The sequence below is a fragment of the Diadema antillarum genome, unplaced genomic scaffold (assembly GCF_040938485.1).
Source record: "Diadema antillarum isolate AM-2024a unplaced genomic scaffold, OU_Dant_1.0 seq00000546_RagTag, whole genome shotgun sequence".
NCBI classification, from domain to species: domain Eukaryota; kingdom Metazoa; phylum Echinodermata; class Echinoidea; order Diadematoida; family Diadematidae; genus Diadema; species Diadema antillarum.
The window spans coordinates 1538952-1560629 of record NW_027271492.1 but is presented as its reverse complement, the minus strand read 5'-3'; the positions used below and the strand labels follow the sequence as shown (position 1 = coordinate 1560629).

Genomic DNA, 21678 nt, shown 5'->3' with positions numbered 1-21678 from the left:
CGATTTTTGTTTGCACTGTCTACCGGTCACATGCTCTATAGTCATTTACATTTTGAGGTATTCATTGTGATGAAAATATGAAAAACATTATACCAAATGAAGAAATCAACGTTAGGAGGTTAACAGTAAAGATTGACAATTTGGCATCATGGAAATGTGAAAGATATAGCAAGGTAGACCATATCCTGGGTGAATTCTGTGCATTTTATTTTTGTTGTTATTGTTGTTGATGTTAAGCAAGTGACTCGGCAAACAAGGGGAAAACGCTACATCAAAAAGTCTTCATAGAATTTACACATCCCCTACTGGTAATGATTAATAATAATATATAACATTCTTTATAAAGCGCTTAATTAAACATGACATTTAACTTGCATTTGGCTCAGAGGTGGAAATGAAAAGAGACAACTGAGGTGCCATGTACGACACAATGACAAAATTATATTCCAAGTATACATTAGGAAGTTATTTTAAATGAAGCAGGTGTAAAATACGGCGTTGAGGATTAATCGCCTTATTCAGATTGACAAATTTTCCCCGAACACCTCGTTAATTAAATAATTCGCTGCTCCCGATGAATATTTTTCGTTGCTTTGGAAGCAGCTTGCATAAATTGTTTTCTACCACGTTGCATAGCACCCGAAAAGCTTTCTGGTGTTGAGGATCGGCATTTGTTAAAGGTGCAGTTCGAATAAATAAGTTTGTAAACCGATAGTTATTGGACAGGCATGGAATTTGCATATTACTGGAGAGGGGAGATAGTACGAGGAAAATAATGAAAAGAAACAGGTGAAACAGAGAGCATAATAAAACTACACACACACACACACACACAAGCACACACACACACATATATATATACATATATATATATATACATATATATATATATATATATATATATATTTACATGTACATACATAATCATATGTATGTATATATGTATATGATATATATGTATATATATATATGATATATAATTATGTATATATATGTATATATTATATATATGTAATCGCAGAAACACTCATTGTATTCATCTTTCTCCTCCTCTTCTTCTTCTTTCATATACCAGACCCAATATTCATTCAGCTCCAGTATCGTCTGATCCGATATATAATGCTACGATATTTTAAGGTTTCGCATGCTACACGCCCCGTACAAAGCTTATGGACTTTCGAGACTCTCAAGAAATGGAAAGGCTGTTGTGTTGGGATCGGCTTAGCCTAATGCGGATGAGACCCCTACCTCAGCTACAATCGGCGAATATCAGACAGAAGAGGAATTAAGACATTTCTATATAATCAGGCGGGTTTGTGGACGAATACTGCGCGTACACGATGAAGACAAAGTAGTGAAATAAGTGATATAAATACCGAGAAAGAGAAGACAAAAATAGGAAAAGAGAAAAGGCTAAGGGAGCATGCGAAAGAAGGTGAAATATACGATATTAAAGAAAATCAACGAAATCATGTGAGCTGTATTCTACTACACTGATGAATTCAAAGTCACAGATGCAGCCTAAAATCAAATAAGATAAATTCAAATCATAAAAGTACAAATATTTTGTGTGTGCTGAGCATATTATGTATATCTATTAGTGGGAAACATTTTGAATACATCAGCAGTAGCAGACTTACTACTCCGTCCCTTCTCATAAATTGCAATTTACAGATGGCATATTCCAATATTCATAACCGAAACCAAGTCCATGGTTATAGGGCAGTATATCAGCCGCCCAGTTTCGCTAACGCTTGCTATTGTATTATCTATACGGTAAATCACGTAATATCCATTAGATTTCCATTAAAAAGTGAATCTGAACAATGCTCAGCCGATTGTTGCCCGTTTCAGAAACACAGCAAGGGGTTCGAATGTTTTGAATAATGCTGTTTGACTGAAATCGTCTTTTTCAATTTGGCCATTTACTGCCTCGCATGGGCAATGTCGTCATTTCTCCCCCCACAGTGTACTGGCACGTGATCAATTTCCAATGTGGAACTTTACTTTATGTTACATAATCATAAAAAGTATTACATGCAATATCAATACGAAAATGGCTATTCTCTTATGGTTTGATTCTCTGGCTGCTTTGTATTTCATTCGTTGTTGCACTTTTAGAAAAACAAGACAATATAAATCTCAAACCGCACCAAAATCAAAGAACCAAAGACCAATAAGAGGTGGATGAAGGGCTCTCAATAGTCTGATAGTATGAATTCAACGGATTGCATGCACACACACAAACATACACATTTTTGGTGACCTACCTTTCAAACGGCTCTTGATCAGTTACTGGAGTCTAGGTGTGATTATTCCCTTGTAATGCATCCAAGACCAAACGATGCTGTACATCCTCATAGAGTGACATCGAAATAAGATCTTGTCAGCAGATATGAAGGTTGTCAAAAACTGACCAAAAAAGGAAGGATGACATCAATTATTTCATACCTATCTCGAGTTAATAATTATGCCTTGAGCTTTATGAGGAGCTGCAAATTCCCCATCTGCCCTTCTTGGTAACGGTAACACAATATATTCAGACCTCTCCTAGTTGCTTGGAGAAAAATGCGTGTGACGTTTTCCACACAAAGAAACAATCAAAGCGGAAATCTACAAAGTAAATTTGCCTATCCCCCTTCCCCCTCACTCAAAGTAGTCCAAATAAAACCGGTTTCTCTTTTCTTCCCATCTGAAAAGGATGGACGTGGTGAGATTTTTCTTAAAACCTACTGGTACATGTATTTGCTTTCAACGTACAACGGTCTTAAATCGAGCCCCGCGGGTAGCTGGTGAGGGATTTAGGTGAACTGTTAGCATCGCAAACAAAGGGAGACTTTCCTTTCTTCTGCATGATGAAAAGAAAGTTTCTCGGTGACAGGTATGTAGGCCTAAGGAGGATCGTGATGATGATATGCTAGTTGTCTCGTGCGATATACTGCCACTCAATCGTAGCCCTGGAACAAGGATTGTGGAAGCTGTATTTAAAAAGTGTTGGGGGTGGGGGAGTAGCCTTTTGCTTTCATGTGCTGTAGGCAACATGATTAGAAGTGATTGCCTGTATCTAAGTATTATCTATCAATGGTACATTACATATATATATATATATATATATATATATATATATATATATATAATTGGATGTTGAACTGAACGAAAAAGACTGATAACTAAATGCATGGCGAATATGATAGTGATAATTTGCAGCATTAACAAATGAATACATCTATGTATAGCACCTAATCATGCGCAATTCTTAAAAACAAAATATCAGATAAAGATGAATTAATCTTCCTATTGAATTGAAGGAAAATTAATGATTAAACACAAGAAAGCTGTGAAAATTAATCTTTCAGATGACAGGTGCGCCTAACAATATGTATTTTCCCGAAAGTAATCAATTTCATCAACTCACATCTACAGGGGAAGAGCCGACAGAGGGCGTAATCCAAAAATTTTGCCGCATTGAGACCACCGCGTGCGCTTCCTATATTATATTCTTAGATTAAAACTGGCTATGAAAATATGACTGAATATGCGATGAGTTACATCTCTCCATTAGTGTCTCAGAATCCAGTTGATTTTAGCGAGGGCAAAAAAAAAAGGTATAGTGAAAAAATTGTACCAGGCAAGAATGGTGACTGTGAATACATTTAATTGATTTCATTTGATACCACGTATATAACACTCATTATGATGACATTACGGTAGAAAGATTAGAGATGAACAGAAAAATAAGGAGGGGGGAGCTAGACTTGGGGAAAAAAAACGACAGACTAGTATAACAGATCATTGTGAAACCTCCAATTATAATGATAATGTTCAAACAACTCAGCTTGATTGAAATAACCACTTTTTGGGCCAAATCAGAACGACAGGCACTTATTCTGTTTTCATCCTGAGAGTATTTCCCTCACGGAATAAAAAAGGGAGGGGAGGGGAGACGGGATGAGGGGTTGAGGCGTGTTATAGGCCTGGTCTCTGTTTCGAATTTGGTCTCTTAGGTGCAGTGATAATTCTGACTGTTTTTTGTTTTTTTTCGAAAAAGAGACTCATCAACAACGAAGTATAAAGATGAATTTGGTGAAAATGGCACTTGTGATAACGATAATGATTAAACGACAATAAACTGATTTATTGTCGTTTTATCATTATTATTATCATATTATTATTATCACAAGTACTTTTCCGGTCACCGTTGTAATATTTGTGAAATATTAAATGGTGTGTGTTTGTGTGCTTTGTGTGTGTATGTGTGTGTGTATGTGTGTGTGCGTGTGTAAGTGTGAGTGTGTGTTTGTGTGTAAGTGTGAGTGTGTGTTTGTGTATGTGTGTGTGTGTGAGTGTGTGTTTGTGTATGTGTATGTGTGTGTGTGTGTGTGTGTGTGTGTGTGTGTGTGTGTGTGTGTGTAGACATGACAGTCATGTAGCATCAGTGGCAAGAAAGTGTCAGATCGAATTGTTTCCTGAGTGAATGAGATATAAGCCAGTTCGGGGTTCTAGTTTGCGCATGAGCAGAAAAAATGTCGTTTGTACTGAGAGACAGGTTGGTTTTTAAATTCACTGAGATAAACATCTGTGATGCAATATGTATTCCTGTAATCCTAATAAATGGTGCCTGCCAGTAAATTCACCTGACAGCAAGCCTGGCATTTGGCAAAAAACAAAAAAAAAATGTATTTATGCATTTAATACAGCACAATGAAATGGATGATTCCCAAAGTTATGATTGACGAACTATTCTGGTCACTTGATCAAGGCAGCTCCATCCTTTGTTTGAATACGAGTTCCATAAATTCCTATGTTGAGCAAACTGATGCATTATGTTGCTTTGAACCACCTGAGAAAAATGAAAGGTCATTTGTACCCATGTGAACATGAGCTATCTCCGAACTGGTCTATTCTGATATTGTTCAGTTAGTCGAGTTTGCAAGCCACCACTTCATATCACTGTACTTGAGACACTGAAAATTAATGTCATCCCAGGCCAGGGGTCTACATAGCTCGGTTTCACATTCTCTGCTCCTCTCTTTCCAACGAGGGCTTTGCAAACATGTACGGCTGCTGCCGCTGTTGGGAACCTTTGTTACTTTGGCAGATGGCCAGCAGTTTTAGTGTATGATGTCATTTTGACGGGTCGCATGCTCATCACTGAGGAAGAACTTTCATGCTGTTTAATTCTGTCCGTGCCTTGAGCGGGGATATTGAGTAAGATGAACAGAAAACATGGTTCTATTTGCTCAGCACTTATAAGAGCATGGTGACTCAGACAAAGTAAACCAGAAGCTTGGGCAAACAACAATCATAATTGTTCCGAAAGACAAGATGATAGTGATGGCGTATAAGGATTTATTCTATCAAAGAACACCAGGGATAAGATTGACAAGAATCAGATTCGACAAGGAGACCAGCCCCTGATCAGAAGTGTTTATCAGTTTTCTAGCCACAGTTGGCAGATGATGTCAAGAAAAGGGGAAGAAACTGTTTCAATTCTTGGGGGTAAATTTTGAAATCGACGCACCAGTATTATAATGTCTGATTATGTCAAGACATTGATTGTGTATAGATTGTGAATGAATTTATACATACAATATAAAATATATATATATATATATACAGCGCAATATATCACAGCAATAATTATCAAAGTATATATGTATTATATATATACTTTGATCATTATTGCTGTGATGAGAGTATTATGAATGCAATCAATGTGTATCATATTTTTGTAATGTATAATGATTAGAAATTTGACACAAGAGTCCCGTCGACACAGTCTCTCAATTGTGTATGCCGATGATTTATCTTGTAATATGCTAATCGATACAATGTTTGAAATGTCACGCACATAACACGCAATGAAGAAATGTTTTCTTTGTAACCTATGGACGATGGTATGAAAAATAACGCACTCTTTGACTATGTCTAAGTTGGTGCTAGGAGAGACAGGTTTGTCAAGGTTACATTTTACGGGAAATATGAATGTGAATGGAATGCATTATAACAACAATTTAATATTCAGATATCCGAGACACATCTTTTCACATCCCCTTCCTGCCAACCTTATAATTGATACGTTTAGCATGCCTTGAAGTCATATCCTTTGTCCAAAAAAAAAGAAAGAAAGAAAGTTTGTCCTTTATTACTCAAGAAAAGCTCAAGCGACTACATCCCGATATCGCCAATGAGCAGAAAACTTCTGCGCACGCTGAAGAGCCATGTCACAGATGTACTGTGGGATTCCTCGGTGCCATTGTCGCTTCCGGTTGTCTCGCGTACGTCCCAGTTCCCATACGAATTAATGGAGTTATTTGTATGCTTTTACGTTGTTACTCCTTTTTCTTGACTATAATTCAGCTTTATAAGAGTTGAAAGTTTCTAAATTTTACGGATTTGCGGTCACTAGAGTCATGGTTCACAACTGCAAGGCTTCAATGTGCTAGTCACATGTATGTAATGATGGAAAGCAAAGAAATCTTCAACAAAAGATACCCCTGGATAAAGACTGAACAAGACCTGAGTGCATACGAGTATGCAGGCAAAACCGGGGCAAGTTTGTCCCTTGAGCTATCCCATAATGCATCTAAAACGCTGCTCTGCACACGGCACCTAGGTATTGGCGATACCGAAAATTCAACACTGTTAGTGTGAAAGAAACGTATTTACTTGGCTATCAAACCTGTCAGAAGACATTGAATTAATACTAAGCAGATATCTTTGTCAATTTTCGCATGGACGTCCCTTTGAGATTTTCTCTTCGTCAATATTATTGACGATGATCTAGAGACCTTTGCCCTTCCGCCGCCTGCTTCCGACCTTCCATGCTTTGTTCGCGCGGCGTCACACACTATTTTTTCTTTCACGTCGTGCAGTGCATATCGGTGCACCTTCTGCTGCGTATAGATCGGTACCTTTGAAAGACAGATAATAGTATAAATGTGCATGAAAAAAAAAAATGAGATAAGGAGAGCGGATTGGGGGAAAATGCTGCGTCATGTATCGCGTTGCACCGAACAGTAAGTTCAAGTTCGCATTGCACTCACATGGAAAGATCCGTGTGCGCAGGTTGTGAGCTTGAAAACTGAACTGACGGACAAGACAGGTGGTTTCCATAGTCCTTGCGCTGCCTGTGGTGTTCGTTCATTCTGGTAAGTGGCGGTGCTGCTTTTGTTTTTGTGAAAAAAAAAACGTGCTGTGTCCCAGGTTACTAAGGATTGATCTTTGCTCATTCTTTTCTATACTGTGTCTGTTACATGGAGGCCTCGAGGGTGTTAATCATCGTTTGTATAAGGGTATAAAGTAATGCTAGTAACAAAAAGACTACACGTCAGTCATGACACATATTCGCATCCAACTCCATCCAACCACACTCGATCATTTAGGGTGGACCTAGTGCTACGTGCAAAACAGATGGGCGTGTCGCAGCTCCACTGAACTATATAGGCCTACATGTTGTATTATGCACGAGCAGATGGTGCATAATTCGTATCGAAATGGTGATTTATGTTTGCAGCTCCTCGCACGTAACACTGAATGTTATAGGTTTTCCCGCCCAATATCATCAGAATTACTGAAAAGGCGTTCAAATTCAAGCGATTTTGGTCACTGCTCTACTCTCAGGTTAATTGTAATTCTTTGAGTATTCAATCCTATTCCATATCATTCCTTTTAGACTTTATTTCATTCAATTAAGAGATAAATTCATTCAATTCAACGACTCAGAAGTTGGCATTGAGTTTCGCGCCAGCTGGATAGACGTTGAAATTCGTGCCAAAACCAGTTTCAATTTCATTTATAGCCAGGAACACAACTTGGCACTTTGAACGTTCAAATTCAATCAACATACACAACTTCTACGGGCCTTTTTTATTCACTATTATACGATTCAATGATACAATTTCGTTTTCATTTCCAAGTCTCATTTAATTATCTTAATTTTATTGGATATATGGATTTCTTTCCTGTCGACCTTTCAGTCACTTTGAATTAATCCCTATGGATGTAACATTTAGGAAATAGACATATTCCAGAATATCTTAGGGGTACTATACGCCTAAATCCATATTGATCCATTTAGATTCTATTCCTTAGTTGGTCCCGTGTGATAAGTTGCCGCAATCGGATCAGCTGTATATATAGACCTATTTCACCAAAGGGTTATATCGCCAGTTTTGATGGTTAATGTAATGCTTCATTCTTTTATCTGTCCGTATTCGAGACGTTCACGCATACTCTGTAATGTATATAGCAGCGACTACAATCGTGTATGAATAAAATGTAAATGTATGTGTTTGAAAGTGGGGTAATACGACTTATTAGTTAGTGTGAGTGAAAAATCACATTTCAAGGTATATCAAGTCGGCATATTCAAACAGCTGAGTAACGACAAAGAATAAAAGCAACAACGAAAAAGACTGCCCATACTTTGTAGTTGTTTGCCTTATCGTGAATTTGAATTCCTTACCGTTCTCCACGGCGGTGCTGATGCGAATTTGAATGCGTTGCACTTGCATTTTTTTAATTTGGATGCCACCCTTTTAACACCTTTTTGTGAAAAACTCATGAAATCGCATGCTGATGAAATTAAATTGAATGAGCTATAGTTACCTTTTTGAATGTCGATATCTGTGATCATTCAAATTCACTTGTACTTGAATGACCGCATCGTTAAATCGAATGCAAATCTGATGAAATTGGGCGGGAAAACCTATCACCAATCCCTCATTCCCCCCATTTCCTCTTTCTCTTCTTTTATACAGCATTGCATCGCCTCTGCAACACTTCCGCCTCCCTTTTCTCGAAAAACAGACGAGACACGCGAGAAAGATGCCGTCCTACAAGTTGACTTATTTTGACGCGCGAGGTCGAGTGGAGATCGCCCGGCTCCTGTTCGCCCTAAAAGGCGTCGAGTTCGAAGACGTGCGCCTCCCCTATGATGCCGCGTTTGCCACCTCGGAAGAGAAAAAGAGTACGTTATGTGTCCTATGAACAGACGACAGACAGTTGGTAGCTTGAGGACTGGGATGGGCTTACAGAACAACATAAGATGATACGTCACTACACGCAACTTTTTACAACTCGTTTGGGTTATACTTATCAATTTAACGAAATCTCCGTCAAGAATATTATGTTCTTGACCGCAGTGTTATTCAGCATCCGTCATAATCGATCTAATTCAACTCTGTGATCGCATTACATTGTATTTGATAATGAACCCGACGTTAATGTTTGTGGTTATGTAATATCTTGTAAAAGCGTAAAGAAAACATTCAATGAGATACATATTCTGCTATTTCTATTGTGGCGCAGTGGATAAGACAACGAACTTTCAATCCGAGGTCCTCAGTTCGAATCGCTGGACTGCGGCGGTTTGGAGTATGTCTGTAGCGAAGGCATTTTGTCCTCATCACTTTGCCCTCCAGAAGGGACTCAAAGCCATCAGTACTGTTACCATGGGTACTGCTTGCTTAAAGCATTCATGTCTTCCTCAGCAGCTATTTCAAACAAATTGTAATGCTAACAATTAATATTTTTGCTGGATACACGATGCTCCAAGGTATTCACTTCGTCGGTGGTATTGGTTGACAATCGTTATATCCCACGAGTATTTGGGGGGGGGGGGGGAGGTGGTGGCAATCACATTAAGAGAATCTCTGTAAAACTATCAAAGGATCCAGCTAAGCTTTGCACCTTCAGCTAAGTACATTCATGTTATATGGCCTATACCAGCAAGTCCACAAAATATACTCTCCCAACCCACTAAAAAAGGGTGGGGGGGGGGGGGGCAAAACAGAGACCATAGGAATGGTATATTCTCTTTTGCAGTAGGATTTGTAATGCTTCCCTTAACTCCGAGTTATCAAATGAATGTTCTCACTATCTTTGTGTTACTGTGTTGTTTTGATTTTACCTGCGTCTTGATATTTCATCCTCATTATATTTCATCTTTATTCGCATTTTTGACATCGTACAATAATGATTTTGTTTGCGAGATCAACACACAAACACGATAATTTCCATAACATTCTGGTATGACATACCCATAATATGCCAGTTCGGGGTTAGCTCATGAAACGTACATGGGTACAAATGATCTTCCTTCTTTCTCAGTTGATTAGGCACTCCACTAGTTTTCAAGCGACAGAAGGCATAAGCTTGCCCGACGAAACAGTTATGAAATACCTCAGTCATGTTCAAACAAAGAATGAATTTGCGTAGACCAGGTGACAGTAATGATCCATCAATTAGCACTTTGGAATGCAGCCATTTTATTATTTTGCGTTAAAATTTTTTTAAAGAATATAATATTTGCACGTGAAGTTCACTTTGATTTTCAATGAACAAGTTATAATTCTATATATTTTCACAAAATTTTCAAATTTCATAAATATTTTTCTCTCTGGACCTGACATTGATTTGTTCAATTCGCCTGCTTCTACATAACATTCCTTTTTTGTGTGTTTTACGTGTGGATTTGTCAAGCATAAATGCATTATTTCACAGGAACTATTGTTATTGATACAATTTAAATATGTTATATCTATTTATATATTTATTGATATATTATATTTTGTTGGTTGGTTGTGTATTCCTCCTGTAAGCTTTGAGATGTCTTTTTTTTTTCTTGAGATGGGACAAAAATCATCAAGGTTGATTTATACTATGATCAGTTTTTGTCTCTCAATCTACACGCCGACAGAAGCCCCGCTAGGCCAGCTGCCCATTCTGGAGATAGAGGGCCGACCAATCCTGCCACAGAGCCGAGCTATTCAGCGCTACCTCGCCCGAGAATTTGGTGAGATAAATCTCTGAGGTGTTTAATTTGTGTCTGTCTCCGTTTCCTTGTCAGTCTGTATGACCTGTTTGCCTGTATTACTTGTGCAAATCTGCCCTTTGGTTTCATTGTGGGGAACCTCGGTCGCTTCATTCCTTCAAAGGTCCACTATTTACAAATTTGAGCCCCTTATGTTTCAGAATGTTGGCGGCTATTTCAGTCTACTGTATTGAAGCCATTATATCAAAATATGAGGGGATTTCAACGCAACACATGTGGATTTAAAGAATGTAAAGTCACTTCAGTTGTATTGAAATTGACTTTTTTTTTCGGTGGCTAGAATCCATACATGTTCAAATAATGCACCTGACTGTGCACAGGGGGTCATGAATGTCTGTTGACGAAAGCAAGAACTGGCTAGTGTCACTTTGAAGCCCGACGTGAACAGCGTTGTTTTATGGGTTACAGTCCGTTATTCTGAAGGTTCGTTATTCCGAAGGTTGCTTAGTCCGAAGGTTCGTTATTCCGAAGGTTCGTTAATCCGAAAATGTGATAAGGTTTGTTATTCCGAAGGTTCGTTAATTCGAAAATGAAATAAGGTTCGTTATTCCGAAGGTTCGTTAATCCGAAAATAAAACAAAGCTCGTTATTCCGAAGATTCGTTACGGACCCTATTTCATTTTCGGATTAACGAATCTTCGGAACAATGGACCCTATTTCATTTTCGGATAAACGAGCCTTCGGAATAACGAAACTTTGGAATAACGAACCTACGGAATAACACCACAAATGTTCGGATTAACGAACCTTCGGAATAACGAACAGCACCCGTTTTATGATTGATCACGTTGTAGGTTTCTATGGCAGCAACAACAAGGAGGCAACTATCATGGACCTCGTGGTCGAGACCTTCGACGACTTCGTAGAGGGACTGTCAAAGTTCATCGCTTCCGATAGCGATGAAGCGAAAAAGGTATCAGTGATCTCTCAAGGTTACACTAAAATGTCAAGAAATTCACACACTTAATTTTCATATATGAAATAGTTTCCTTCGAGAACGAATTGGAGAGAGTGCATAGATTATTTTTTGTTTGTTTGCTCAAACTGTATTTTTCTGTTTCTTTCTTCATTCTTTTCTCTTCACACACATTCACCAGAAATATATTCCGTTGATTATTGATTGCTTATGGACTTAATGCGACTGAGTGCATCAATTTTGATGGATTATCAGTATCAGCCAGTTCACAGTTAGCTCAAGCGCCCACTACATGTATTGAAATATTGACTTCTTTTCGCAGTGGGTTAGGCACTTCTTTTGTTTTCAAACCGGTGTTATGCATAAGCTTGGCCGACGCAACAGTATCAAATTCATCGTTGAAACAAAGGATAAACTTGCGTATAGACCCGGTGCACGAGGCCAGAATAGTCTATCTTGTTGAAAGTTCAACAAGCACCTATTTCATTTCTCTTTACTGAATACATGAACAATCTTTGTCTATCGATTTTGCTAAATAACAGGCTTGCTGTCAGGTGGAGGTACGTGCAGATTGTTTATATAAAAAAAAGAATCACATGAATAACCATTACTCCAGGGATGCTCAAACCTCTGTGAATTTAAAAACCACATAAAATTATGATTGAATAATATCGACCTGTTCTGCTCGTGTGCACAAATTAGAGTAGCTGTGAACTGGCTTATCAGACTGTCTGTGTTGTTAAAAGGCCTATGGTTCTTTTCGTCAAGAATCTTAAACGAAAAGAATCGCTGTTACTGTTATCACTCTCGTATTAAAGAATCATTATATTGCCAAAGATACCTTGCACTCTGAGACTGCAACTCGAACAAAGACCCGATGCCACTGAATTCTGACGTGTGATGTGACATGCTTAGTAACGCTTATTTTCAATGTAATATTTGACAGTGTAATATTATACCTAAAAGATAGAAAAACCAGCAACATCTGACCTTTATGAAAATCAGTATACACTAATGGTACATATTCCAACCTCAAGCTTGCTGCGTCACGTTATCATGACAAAAAAAAAAGAAAAACACCCTAATACTTACGATTCGGGCGTTGTTTTCGGGTTTTTTGTTTGTTTGTTTGTTTGTTTGGAAACTGCGTTTCTTCGAGTTTTTACGTATTTATAGTTATGCGAAGGCAAATTGTATTCTCAATTAAAGGGATTGTACAGTATTTGTGGAGATGAAAATTGGGCTTTTAACTTTTTTTGTGAAATACCAAGAAACCACTTATAAAATAGTACAGAGCATACCCTTTTAAGAGGAATTCAAGGTTTATTAAATGAAAATCGGTTTTGGAATTGATGAGACATCCAAAAACAAGTAAAACAAAGCGATGCCACTAAAAGGTGGGTCCCATTTTTATTTGGATTGGTCTTTATTGAATATCTCAGACATTTTAAAACAAATTTTCATCGAATAAACGTTGAATCCCTCTTGGAATGACATGCTCTTCCACATTTCATGAAAGATTTCTCATCATCTCACTAAAAGATATTAGAAACCTGAAGTTACGTCTCAACCAAAACTATTCGCTCCCTGTAACTCTTCAATTCACGACAAATTATCATAACGTCCCATTACGAAATTGCAACACGCTAAATTGATACAAACATTCAAAGCTTTTTTTTTAACAAGAATTGCGCGATTTGCATCAAACTTTCATCAAACTTTCATAAAGTTTAACCCAGAAAAGAATTGGGTAAGACTCGGAACCCTAGAAAATGTTGAATACCTTTAAATGCTGTAGAACTTCTCGTTTTCTCCTCTCCATCACCCTCAGGCCGAAGCGAAGAAGAAATTCATGGAGGAGACCGCTCCACGGCTCCTCACGTTCCTAGAGAAGTTACGAGGCCAGAGTTCTTCTGCCTACTTCGTTGGAGACAAGGTAAATAACTTCACCCATCGCTAGCTTCAAGCGAAATTTCAAAATGCCACCAATGTTGAACATCATCCCTTTGCGTTGAAAATTCGACACCACGGAAATGAAGCAGTAACGATCATCTGTTTCCCATGTTTTTCACTGACAATGAGGTCTTCAATTCAATTCAGTTCAAATTGTATTTTATTTTTCGAAAAGAAGATAGACAAAGCACTTTCTTTGTTAACAGAGAATAAGGTTGCATAATCAAAACAAAGAAGTAGAATGTCAAATAGAAAAGTAAAGTGATGCACAAAGGATAAAAGGCTGGAAAAAAAAAGTCTGAAAAAAGTCTGGAAGCCCACTAAGAAGACAAAGTAACAAACAGACACACATACAAACGCGAATAAACATTAAGCGAGACTGGGAGACTGAGAGACAAGACTAACATAATAGGAAGACAATACAACGGACAGAAAGGCAAAACAGAATGATCCAGCGATCCTCGACAGATGCATATCGAAGATATAATGGGATGCGTGAAAAGGACACGGAAATAATTAGAGAAATAGATGCAGAAGTATTATGAATAAAATTAAATCTACTCTGCGAGTGTCTTAGGACAACATGGACGAGAGAAAATCCGTTTTGAAGTTAAAATACGTCTTGAAGTTATTTCTCAGTGCGATCGAACCTCCAAAATGCGCCTGACAAACGACAAACTGGTGCATATGGGACATTTTAATATCAACCAAATAAACTTAAGGGTAATGGCTAATAATTCATCCATACACGACCTTAAGATAGACGTCAAAATATTGTTTTGACCCCCCCCCCCCCCCCCCCCCCCCCCCACCACGTCTGTCGTCTGGACAAGTTGCACCCTACACTCAAGCATGCAATTATCACAACCTTAGAAACAGAAACATTTCACTTTTCACATTAATCAAAGTAACAACCGATGACACGATTACTCACAAAGAAATTGATCTGCTTTGGCAGAACTTATCTATTTCCATAAATATTATCATAAAAAATAGTACCACGGCCTGGAGGGGAGAAAAAAAAAGGACTCTTAATTTTTGCTCAACAACATGTTACACATTGATAGCTCCTCCTTTGCCGTGTTTGTAAATCAACAACCAACGACCCTAATAAGGTTTAGGACCTTTGACCAGTCTAATGTTGGAAAGAGGGAACTCCATCGTCTGACATTTAGATTTTAGTCAAGTCACATGGGACTTGGGAGGATGATTACATGCATGGGGTCATCCCACTAGACCGACACCCACGAGTCATACAGCACACGAGTTCGACATTGAAGACAGGTCCATGAGTCATTCAGCTCACGAGTCATACAGCCCATGAGTTCGACACTATAGGCAAACAAAGCCCGTGAGTTCGACACCAGGTAAAAACAGCCCATGAGTTCGACAAATACAACACTGGGGCTTAATGTGTCGGTCTCGTGGGCCTTGTTAGCTTAGTATCGAACTAATGGGCTGTATGACTCGCGAGCTGTATAACCCATGGGCTGTATGACTTGTGAGCTGTAAGACTCGTGGGCTGTATGACTCGTGGGTGTCGTTTACATGATGTGTTAAGCGATCTTTGATCATCGTCTGAGTAAAACTTGGTTGTAATGAGAGGCGTTTAACATGGTGTAAAATGAGCATTTTGCAATGCTGTTACAGACTGATAACTATCTGACTATACAGGGCCAGATATCTTTGGTATTAATGCAACCATGCAAGCTGCAATACATGTTTTTAAATTGGTGTGTTGCGGCAAAGAAGCGAATATCCTTGATTTTTTTATTTTAAACAAAAGAAGATTTGAATTACTTTTACAAAGTAAGGTTCGAGGAAGGGTTTTGTGTATCTAATACTTGTCCAATGACTAGAATTGAAAACGTTAGTAAGTTCCGTTTCTGTAACTCAAAGGCAAGAATGTCCACTTTTGGTATTATTATTCCCATTTTGATTATCACTACCACTTAAAACCTAACTGCAAAACTATAATGGTAACGAATCAATACTGACCTTTGATATATAAAGCTGTGTTCCGCGCTTGATAAGGTATTTGTCTGTCAACAGATTCAGCTGATTTCCCTTTCTCATTTTCGATATTACTTTGTCCTCTTATCTGCAGCCATCCTACGCTGATGTGACAGTCTTCAACCTTGTCGACGTTGGTGTGGACCACCTTGGCGAAGACCTCTTCTCTAAATATCCCAAACTCGTGGAGCTGAAACAGCGCGTCTCACAAATACCCAGTGTAAAAGCCTATCTGGCCAAACGACCCAAAACTCTGTACTAAGACTCTCCTTCACGCACCTGAGGGATGTGATGGCTTGCCCTGCATCGCAGCAGAATCAAGAGATAAAACCAAATCGAGTTTTCACATTCATGGTCACATAGATAGCCGGACAATGATGAAAAGGATACTTTTGTGTATTAGATACACAAAATTTTAAATTCGCGTTATACACTGACCTGTGTCGACATATGCATTTAGATTCAAACCGAGAAAAGATAATAATCAAAGTGGCTGATTTGGATTATTGTAACGCAATTCAAGCCGATGTGCAGAACGTTCTAGAGTGAGAGCATTTATGATTGATAGGCATGGACTATTCCAGATAATGGGGCACAGGCACAGGCAAGATCAACGTTGTGAGTGTTGGTTTGCGTATCTGTAGAATTTGTTGAGTACAGCTGTCTTAGAGAGTTAACATTTTTTCTAATCATATCAGTGCAATCATGAAGAGTGAACACCATTGTTAAAATAGCTCTCATCGAGAGGAAGAGTAAAGAGCAAATTTTCATGAATTATATCCGGTTGAACTAAATTGACGTGTTCACTCATGAAACGGGAAAAGCCGCTCAGCTCATCCCCTATTTTCTTCGGTTCAAATTATTTATAGGATTTGTGAGTTCGTGGTAAACCTCTGTTGTTAAAATGTGCTAACAAGCTTCTTTCGAAAGTCTGTATTCACGTTAGTAGGAAATCAAATCATTCTATTGAGTTGGCGTGCAGTCTAATCTCTTACCAGTAATTACAAACGATTCGACACTAAAGGACAAACTAAAGTGAAAATTTCAATCCGACTTTAAGTTGACTTTCTTGATTAGACTACAAGCAGGAATGTACACAACATGAGTGTTTTCGTTGAAACCAGGTCCTGACAAGAATCATTTACACCTTTTTCAAAGTTTTAGAAAGGGAAAAGAAACAACAGGCTGTAGCGTCATATTATAACCTTGATTTAGAATAAAAATCACATAACTCAGCTTGATTGCAATGATGCTATACTTTATTTTCGTTGTGAGGTGAAGACGGGGCTCGGGAGGAGGGGTCTGCCCTATATTCATGTAGGACTTTCTATAAATATGTATGTATATGCATATTCATATATATTATATATATATATATATATATATATATATATATCATATACGTATCTACATTTTTATACATTATTTTCATTACGTGTGCGTGTCTGTGTGTATGAATAGGCCTCTATGTGTGCGTGTGTACATTTGTACGTATATATATAATTACATGTATATATATATATATACACAATATACATATATATGTATGTATATACATATATATGTATATATATATATACAATGTATATATATATATGTATATATATATACATATATATATATATATATATATGGGATCATAAAGACAATTGAAATGAAAGTGTTAGATTTAAGGGATTCCTCAGGGAAGTACATGTATCAGTGAATGAGTTGCAAGCATGAATTTAACATTATGTATACTTTCGTACGGATTGAATGATATCCTAGACAATGGGTCTATACCTGCATATAGTTCGGTTTCACTTTCCCTCCTCCCTCTGCAACGAGGGCTTTACAAACATTGGAAACCTTTGGTATCTTGGCGGAGGGATATGAAGCAGTCTGGATCTGTGACGTCATTACTTGATGGGTTACATGTCCATTACTGCGGAAGAGCTGTATTGCTGATCATGTACGTGTCAAGAGAGGGAACGAGAAATGAAAAGTAAACATTGAATGTACGCTGTATGGTTCTATTTACAGATCACTAATCAAATTATGGTAACAGACAAAGTGAACCATGAGCCTTAGGTAAACAGTTAATGCAAAAGTAAACAGACAAAATGTTAATAAAGGTCTCGTGAACTCGTCTGATTGAATACATACATAATAAAGGGCTCGACATTATCGGTGGTCCGCGCGGGGTCACTGAAAATTGGTGTCGGGCCCCCAACTTTATCGTTTGGTAGCCCGATTAGGCAACTAAGATTCAAATGGATTGCTATGTTTCAGATTATTTTAGGTCACAACATTTGTTTTTTTCGGACCCCCCAAATTTCAGATTTAAAGATTTTAGTGCCCCGAACTGCAAGCATAGAAAAAAAAAGTTAATTCATGCATTAATTTCATTTTATACGGTTTCCGACAGTGCAAAGCATTTACATACATATAATAACACAATATCAATACAATGTAGTGACGAAGAAAAAATAATGTCGAACTCTGCCTAATATTGTGTATACGACTATCCCCATAGTGTTTTACATTCTTATTGTTTAAGAGCGAAATATAAAATTGATTCATAGCCATTTTCAACGTAAAAAAAATAATCACATTCGATTTTCTTTTCGATATCTTTGATTGCCTGAATTCGTTTCTGAATCTGTATTAATTTGTATAATTTCATGTGTATTTAATTCTACAAAGAGGATCACATTTGCATCAAGCCTCTCTGTGAACACCCCAACACATTTTACACTGTATTTTGGATACATATTCTCTTTTTATGATTATCAGTGAACTGAATTGAATTGAACTGAATTGAATATCCGTTATGGGGTTTTCAAGAAAATGGAAAACAGCGCGTCTCAAAAATTCCCACCGTCAGGGCCTACCTGGACAAATGACCCACATGTCTGTACTATGAGGAACACTCTCCTTTACGCACCTGAGGGTTGTGATGGCTTGCCCTGCATTGCAGCAGAATGTATGCAGAGATAAATCCATGTCGAATTTTCACATCATGGTCACATAGATAGCCGGACAATGATGAAAAGGATACTTAGATTTTAAATTCGCGTAATACACTGACTTGTGTCTACATGTGTATTTAGAGTCAGAGCGAGAAAAGATAACAGTAAAAGTGGCTGATTTGGATTATTGTAACGCAATTTAAGCCGATGTGCAGAACGTTCTAGAGTTGGAGCATCTATAATTGATAGGCAAGGGCTATTCCCGCTAATGTTAAAGCAAAGGCACAGGTTAGATAAACGTTGCGACTAGAACATATAGCTACAGAGACAAAATTAAACCAGAAGCTTGTGCAAACAATAAATGTTCCAAAAGACAAAATGTTAGTGATGGGGAATAAGGATTTATTCTGTCACAGAACACAGGGTTAAAGGGATGATATGGTATTGGGTGAGGTGAAAATAGGGCTTTTAGCTTTTTGTGAGATATTTCAAAACCGCTGAATGAAGTGTTAAGAAGCCTTCAATTCTAGTAGGATTTCAAAGTTTATTTGATGAAAATTGGTTTTAAAATGGCTGAGATATCCAAAAACAAATTAAATCAAAACGATTCTAATAAAAGATGAGTCCCACCTTATATTTGGATTGCTTTGTTTTGGATATCCCAGCCATTCAAAAACCCATTTTTATCAAATGAAATTTGAATTCGCCTTAAAATTAATGCTCTCTCATATTTCATAAAGTTTTTCATTATCTAACCAAAAAAAAAAAATCATCATTAAGAAAGGTTGGAAACCTCAAACCCATTCTCAACCGAAGCTGCATCATTCCTTTAAGATTGACAAGAAATCAGATACGACAAGGAGATGATCATCTGATCAGAAGGGTTTATCAATTTTCTATCCATGACTTTAATCACAGCAGGCAGAGGATAATGATATCAAACAAAGAGGGAGAAACTGTTTTAATTTTAAGGGGTAAATTTTTGAATCGACGCACCAGTATCGTATAATGTACGATTACATAATGTTCAGACATTTGTGTATAGATCATGAATGTGATGATGGTATAATGAATTCAATAAATTAATGGGTATCATATTATTTTTTTATAATGTATAAAATAATTATTCAATTCAATTCAATTCAATTCAATTGTTTATTTCGATTATCAAAAAAGAAAAAGAACATGATTCAAAGCGGTATATGTTGTCAATTTGTTTTTCAGTGTTCCACTAAAAGCCAAGCCCGATGTAAGACGTGGAACACTGGGAACAAATCAACGACAGCACCAATTTGTTACACCGATAAAATATATTCATATCAAATCCTTCTCTGTGTACCATTGTACATTTGCTCACTGACATAATGATGCTGATACTATAAACAGTACTTACTATATGATTTTAGAATGCAAAGATATAAACTATATAACATAGCACATTATGGCACAGACACTATTAGACATTTGACACAACAGCAGTCCTATTAAAACAGTACCTGAAGTGTTTATACCGATGATTTCTTTTTTAAATAGCTTTGAAACCACGTTTAAAATATCAAGCACATAACACGTAATAAAGGAATGTTTTCTTTGTAACTGATTATGGATGATGGGGTCGACATAAACGATTTTTTAACCACAAAATAATGCATTCATAATAACATGTATGCATGCTTCATCCTGACATTTTCTTTAGCAGTTGCCTTACCTGTTACATTCCAAGGAAGTTGAATTATCCTGAATGCATCGGAATGCACTCTATAGCGATTTTTACACTTGCAAATTTTTGCTTAGTCCCGTACCAACGATGGGGCTAAGGAGGAGCCTTAGTCCCACCTTTGGTACCGGACTTTCCTTAGCCCACTTTCTGTTTTGTTTTTGCCAAAGTGGGCTAGCCCCACCCTTAATCCCGTACTATCTGGCTCTGCACAAAAAGCAGGGTTAGCACAGCAATTGCGGTGCCAAGCAAGCGAGTGTTAACAGAACGAAGAAATAGTCCGGGGTTAAGCGACGGAGACGAAGCCCGAACCCCACTGACCAATCAGAAACGAGGTAATCAAGTGCTTCCGGTGCGTGCGTATACGTGTACAGTGCACAGCGTAATTATGAATATTCATGTGGTTTGGAAAGTATGGGACTAAGAAATACGAGTGTAAAAAGGTCAGTTTTCTCTTTAGCCCGGGACAAGAGCTTAGTACGGGATTAATTGACGAGTGTAAAAAGCTGAAAAAATTGGTACGGGATTAACAATAGTCCTGGGTCAGAGAAAGTAGGGGGTTAAGAAACACAAGTGTAAAAAGGGCTATAACTATGTATAAGTTGGTGCTAGGAGAGGAAGATCTGTCAAGGTTACATACGGGAAATATGAATAAGAAATGATTTAAATGCGTTATCACAACATTGCAATATTCAGATATCCGAGACACATCCTTTCCCATCCCCTTCCTATCAGCATTATTGATACGTTTTGCATACCTTGAAGTCATATCCTTTGTCAAACAAAAATGATGAAATAAAATAAAGTTTGTCCTTTAGTACTCAAGCAAGGCTCCAGCGACTACTTTGTCGATTCAAAAATGTTAGGAATCAGTGTGAAAGAAACGTATTTACCTGGGTATTAATATTGTCAGAAGACACAGAATTAACACAAAGCAGATTCCTTTGTTAATTTTCGCATGGACGTTCCTATATTTTTTTTTTCTCAATTGACAATGATCGAAGAGACCTTTGCACGTCCACCACCTGCTTCCGACCTTCCATGCTTTGTTCGCGCGGCGTCACACACTATTTTTCTTCCAGGTCCTGCAGCGCATCGTCTGGTGCACCTTTTGCTGCGTATAGATCGTAATGAATGTGTATGAATAATGAGATATGGAGAGCGGAGTGGGAAAAAAAACAGACTGTGTCATGCTTTGCGGTGCACCGAACAGTTTGTCCAAGGTCGTATTGCACTCACATAAAAGATCCGTGCCTTCATGATCCATGTGAGCAGGCTGTGCTAGTACTGG

The 21678-nt window shown here is 37.8% G+C and overlaps 1 protein-coding gene across 1 annotated transcript; it reads left to right on the top strand.

The window, feature by feature from the left end:
• Positions 1 to 6922: 6922 nt before the first annotated feature.
• Positions 6923 to 16954, top strand: LOC139734744 (S-crystallin SL11-like). The gene is made up of 6 exons (XM_071645541.1): positions 6923 to 7151; positions 8763 to 8971; positions 10703 to 10798; positions 11632 to 11750; positions 13585 to 13689; positions 15814 to 16954. The coding sequence occupies exons 2-6, from the start codon at positions 8830 to 8832 to the stop codon at positions 15979 to 15981; spliced, it is 630 nt and encodes a 209-aa protein (XP_071501642.1). The 5' UTR covers positions 6923 to 7151; positions 8763 to 8829; the 3' UTR covers positions 15982 to 16954.
• The last annotated feature ends 4724 nt before the right edge of the window (positions 16955 to 21678 follow it).